The 5564-nt window shown below is 39.7% G+C and overlaps 1 protein-coding gene and 1 long non-coding RNA gene across 2 annotated transcripts in view; one reads left to right on the top strand and one right to left on the bottom strand.

The window, feature by feature from the left end:
- The window catches only part of LOC109966657 (IQ domain-containing protein G-like), a 4712-nt gene extending 447 nt beyond the window's left edge, over positions 1-4265 (top strand). Inside the window, exons 2-10 of the mRNA XM_020611678.1 lie at positions 191-320; positions 1419-1453; positions 1531-1653; positions 1882-1966; positions 2139-2291; positions 2531-2605; positions 3704-3835; positions 3912-4001; positions 4116-4265. Of these exons, the coding sequence (XP_020467334.1) occupies positions 191-320; positions 1419-1453; positions 1531-1653; positions 1882-1966; positions 2139-2291; positions 2531-2605; positions 3704-3835; positions 3912-4001; positions 4116-4265 (973 nt within the window). The remainder of the gene's footprint in view (positions 1-190; positions 321-1418; positions 1454-1530; positions 1654-1881; positions 1967-2138; positions 2292-2530; positions 2606-3703; positions 3836-3911; positions 4002-4115) is intronic.
- Positions 4266-5153: 888 nt separating this feature from the next.
- Positions 5154-5558, bottom strand: LOC109966632 (uncharacterized). The gene is made up of 2 exons (XR_002275809.1): positions 5435-5558; positions 5154-5309 (listed from the first exon to the last, which is right to left on the bottom strand). It is a non-coding gene; the product is annotated as an uncharacterized LOC109966632 (long non-coding RNA).
- Between the last annotated feature and the right edge of the window lie 6 nt (positions 5559-5564).

Below are 5564 nucleotides of genomic sequence, written 5' to 3'. Positions count from 1 at the left end.
GTTTATGAAAGAGTCTGTTTATCGTCTGTTTATCGTCTTGTGGTAAATTAACGGGATATCGAAGCATCATTGTCCCAGGTTTTGGGTTAGCACCGTGCTTGCATTGCCTACAACTTGAAGACAAACATGTAACATGACCTGTGTTTACACGACTAATGTGGTCGATATCTGTGTGAAACCTGGCTCACAGGAAAGCTATGTCCTGGACTGAGAGGCTCAGACTTGTAGCGGTCCTGGAGGACTGCTCAGACCAGCTGTTCTTAGTGGAGCACAGTCTGAAAGTGCAGAAAGTCAGGGCGCAAGGCCAAGCAGGAGCCCGGGTGAGTGTACAGTGCTCTGTGTTTAGCATTGGTGCAAAGTAACTAAGTCATTTCCTCAAGTTCTGTACTTAAGTACAATTTTGAGGTATCTGTGCTTTTACTTGAATATTTTCCTTTTCTGCTACTTCATACTTTTGACTTCACCACAAATATTGTACTTTTTACTCCACTATATTTATTTGATAACTTTAGTTACTAGTTACTTTACAGAACAAGATTCATATAAAAAAAATGCAGTAAGGCTTTACTGATCCCATTTACCGTAAATGCATATAAGCTAGTTAAAACTATCTGCCCCTTTACCAGCTGCAACATTAAATGTGATGTACACAATAATGCATCAGTCATTGTTTATTTATTTATTAGGTTTTTGGTCAACAAGCAAAATTAGAATTGCAATTATTTTACACAAAAAAGCATGAAACGTACATACATCCATTTGAGCAAAAGTATGCATGCACACGTACATAATCATACAAAAATAAAATGAAATAAATAAAAACAAAATGTTTATTGACCAAAGGTGTAGGCTGAAGCTAAAGCTTATTATGCCTACCCTTACTCCACACAAGCAGCACTAATGGACTGAAAATAAAAAATATTGAGTATTCTGACTATATATTTAGAAGAACATGCATTATGATTATTATTATTATTTTCATTATTATTACTGAGTATATCTTTTTATTACCATTCTTTTATAAAGATTTTAAACTGTGGTAATTATAATCCAATATTTGATATACATCAATGTGGAATGTGCCATTCTGCATAATGAGTACTTTAAGTATGTTTTGATGCTAATACTTTTGTACTTGTACTTAAGTAGCATTTCAAATGCAGGACTTTAACTTGTAACAGAGTATATTACACTGTTGTATTGCTACTTTTACTTAAGTAAAGGCTCTTCTACCACTGCTCATAATCACCTTTTTATGTTCACAGTCCAGAGAAACATCTGTCTAACAGCTGTCTGCTGCTCTGATGATGATGTGAATGTTTTTGGTAGGATATTCTAGCCTACATTTCATGAGATGACTTGACAAAATGTACTGACTAGCATAATTTCTGCCTCTGTGTGTGTGTGTGTGTGTATAGGAGATAGCCAGGCTGAAGAAGCTGAATGGACACTGGTGAGTAGTACAGACAAGCAAAGAGAGAAATGTTTCTGACTTTTTTCTAGGTCTCTCCTAGGTGTCTTTCTCTGCAGTCAGGACATCTCACGTCAGATTTCAAGCCTGCATTGGGCGCTGGAGAAGGGACAGAGCTACAGCTCTTTTCTGGATGATGTTGAAAAAAAGAAGCAGAAGAAGGAGTGTGACAACATGATAAGGTTCATCACATCATCATCACATCATTTGGAAACAGAACACATCATTTGGAGAAGAAAATCTAATAATTAATTGTAATATGAATAGCTAACTAAAGAATGTCATTTTCTGGACAAACTGTGATGGGATTTCTGAGAGCAGTGGTGTCTTACTCTGTCGAAAGACTAAGGGTTGAAGAAGAGAGAGAGACGGGACAGTGTGTTGTAGCAATAGTGTGTCTCTCTACCCAGAAATGCAAAGAGAGAGCTGGAGGAGAGAGCACAAACTCTACAAAGACAAAAAGAAGAGCTTCAAGAGAAAAATTGGATACTGAAGGTGAGCAACAAAGAGTAGGTCCAAAAACCAAACCTGTCTTCATGAATGGCTATTGGGGGTAAGTGACGATGTGTCGATGTGGGTGCTTCATTTGAGAAGAAAATCAAATATGTTAGTCTGCAGGTCAGTGAAAGTCCAAGGGATCCAGCACTTTCCACACTTTTCCCCTCAGGACTTGTATCATCTTGCAACACACCTGAAGTGTCAGCAGAAAGAGCAGTCATTAGAGATTGCCTACAGGAAGAAGACTGTGGAGAAAATTATGGAGATGCAGCACCAGCTAGAGATCAACCGGGCTGAGCAGCTGCTGGAGGAGCAGCTGGAGGTGGGTCCAACAATGCATCAGCTCCTGTCCAGTCTGGATTAGGCTCATCTATGTACCCAGCCCACAGGTGTCTTCAAATAGATCCTCCATCAGAGTGCAGACATGACCTTCATCAGACACATCTCTCCCAGCAGGCTCTGTCTTCCTTTTTTTTAGATTAACACAGTAACAAATCTAAACTTAGACTCCAGAGTAAATGTTAACCATGTTTTGTATTCTGTTATCTCCTTCTCTCTCAGCTGTTGCAGAAACAGCTGAAGGAGGAGTCAAGAGTCCATGAGGAGTCCAGGAAATATCTGCAAAATCAACATGAGGTACTATTACTATAATCAGACTGTTGTGATTGTTGCCTTCGGAGGCTACTGTCATTAGCTTAGCTGCAGCTGAAGGTTTAAGAAGACTTTAAACCTGTGTTGTCTGGAGCTAAATTACCATTGCAGGGTCCTCAGAAGCCTGCACTTAAACCAGTTGCTATGTTACATCATTGACACTAGAAGTCACTGTACTGCTGCACACCTGCCGCTGAGGTCCAAGCTCAGAGCTCTATACAAGGATGGATTTCTTACAGCGAGTAAAACATCAGATCTATCAGGATCTACTGTATGATTCATGTGGCATTAAAAATAATTTTCACATCAACTTAGTAAATCACTCATATCAAATTCTTTTTTATGCTCTTACAGCAGCAAACAATATGGTAGTTAATTAGTTAGTTAACTTTTTCTTGAATGTACAAATAGTGCAAAAAGACAAAGTATAGACATACTAATAAAAGCAACAGACTAAAACCTGATCTGTAATTTCAGTGGGTTAAGCGGTGTTCGATCACAAACGTGTCACAAATCTGTTAAGGAAAACACTATTTCACCAGCTCATATCAAAAAGACATGAGGACTTGTTTGTCAGCAGTGTAAATGGCTGAATCGCTGGAAGTGTGCACTTACCTGGGGCTAGAAGTCAGAGAAAAGAAAACACTTGTGCATTGGCCTGCTGCAACAGTTTTAAGGCAAGCTAACATATGCTTCAGATTACTGATACAGCAAAAGATTGTTGAAGTATTTTTGTAGATGCTCTATGATATAATGCACGAGTATTAAAACTACTGTATAGACTGATAAAAATGTATTTTTATGATCATCAAAAATACAAATAAAATAGATGATAAATACACTGTCCTGTATAAGATTCTATTGAAATACCAAATCAAAAAACTTAAAGGTCTAAAAGGTCACTTTATTCTGTGAGAAGACAAAGATTTGGGCCATCCATCGTGATTCTGTAGGCATATTCAGCTGAGCATTTTGCATATAAATGCTCAACTTAACACACAGCTGTGTGTTAGTAAGTTGGCCATGTTTTGCAGCAGCTGTTATCACTTTGTTTTGTTAATTGTGGCTATTGTTGTTGACCAGGAGGTGCAGCAGAAACTGGAAGAGTGGCAGCAGCGGACACAGCAAATGCTGCAGGAGAAAAAGCAGCAGCTCAACAATGTGTGCTGCCAAAAAACAGTAAACCTGGACAAAGTGTCTGAGATGAGGAGGAAGGTGAGCAGCTGTCGGAGCTGAACACGGTGCACTTTATTTTTAGCTGAACACTAATTAGATGCTAATTTGTGTTCAGTTCAGGGAGATGGAGCAGGTGGTGATGGACGACAGGGAGGAGCAGGAGAAACTGCGGCAACAGCAGGCAGAGGCCCGAGCTGCCACCAAGGTAAGAACATCTGATCAGAACTCAGATCCATGAGCCTTGCCATCACATAATCTATCAGATCCTCTGTACAGCTACCTAATTTTAAACCTTGGCTTGTGACATTTGACCTTGCAGCTGCAGGCCTGGTGGAGAGGCTGCATGGTCCGCAGAGGCCTTGGTGCATTTAAAACACCAGACAAAAGCAAGAAAGGAAAAAAGAAAGAAGGAAAGAAGGAGAAAAAAAAGAAAGAAGGAAAGAAGGAGAAGAAGATGAAGAAGAAATGAGTAATAACAAAACTCATCAAGAATCAAAAACATACAATATTTCAGAAGAATAAAACATGCAGTAGTATAGCAGGCACAGTAGTCATATCTGTCTCACCTGAACACAAACAGGTCATTTTATAAGATTAAACAATATTAAATATAAAAATGCAAAAAATCTGAGTGACTTCCAGCAATGAACACTGCTAAGTAGTCTACTGTTCATGACCATGGGCCATACGTTTGAACATAAGTCAACACCTTTATCATGACATGATAGGGATTTCAGACACAGCATCTCTGTGGGGTTGGTCTGTGCAACCACACAATATACAATTCATGAGTCATACAGAACATTGTCTACCACACAAAATACATCAGTAAGCACATCAGACCACTGGCCAGAGATTACAGAATGATCGGTCATAAACGTGTCATTACAAAGTCATCTCCATATGGGAAATGAATGCAGTACATTTTCTGGGTGCTCCCAACACTATGCCTTCATATCTGACAGAGGAGAAGAAGATCTGGGATTGCACAACAGGAAACCCTTTGACTGAAAAGAGCCCGGGGAGCTGATGTTTGTTTCTGTAAACTGGATTTCTAACAACAATTGCAGAACTGTAACTGACTTGTTTTTAAATCAGTACTCTAATATCATGGCCAAGTCACGTCAAACCAGAGCAGAAAAACATCCTACTGAAACAAAACAGTAATGACATGCCAAATAGAAAAAAGGAGAGATGAAAGAACTATTCAATCGAACCATTACTAGTTTCCAAAAAAAAAAAGTGGTCTGGAGACCGACACGACTCAACGTTTCTGCTAATACTGACAGTGCTTTCAGAGTGTGTAGTGTGTGTGCATCAGCTCTGTGCTGCCTCACATTGGTGGTTCATCTGTTTCAGTAGGACTGCTCAGCGTGCATGTAGTTATTGTCTCCAATGATGACACACTTGAGATGAGAGCCGTGGATGTTAATGCTTGGAGGGTCCTGTGAGGGAGGAGGTGAGGCCTGTCCTGCCTCCTGCTGCCCACAGCCGTAGCTGCACCTCGTCTGATCTGTAGCACACAAACAAATGACGTTTTTACTTCTCATGAGCACAGTTTAAGAGCATGTTTTATACAACAAAAATGAAATAATTCAACAAAGCATAGTATAAATGTTAACTGCGTTGGTCTGTTACCGCTGTGCATGTGGAGCTCAGGTCCCTGCATCAGATGCTGACTTTCTGCCACTGCAGATGGGTAGGTGTCCCCAATGACGCAGTCAATCAGGGTGGAGTTGTTGATATTCACAATAAAAATGGTTGACGG

The sequence above is a fragment of the Monopterus albus genome, unplaced genomic scaffold (assembly GCF_001952655.1).
Source record: "Monopterus albus unplaced genomic scaffold, M_albus_1.0 scaffold116.1, whole genome shotgun sequence".
NCBI classification, from domain to species: domain Eukaryota; kingdom Metazoa; phylum Chordata; class Actinopteri; order Synbranchiformes; family Synbranchidae; genus Monopterus; species Monopterus albus.
This window is presented reverse-complemented; position numbering and strand designations above follow the sequence as displayed.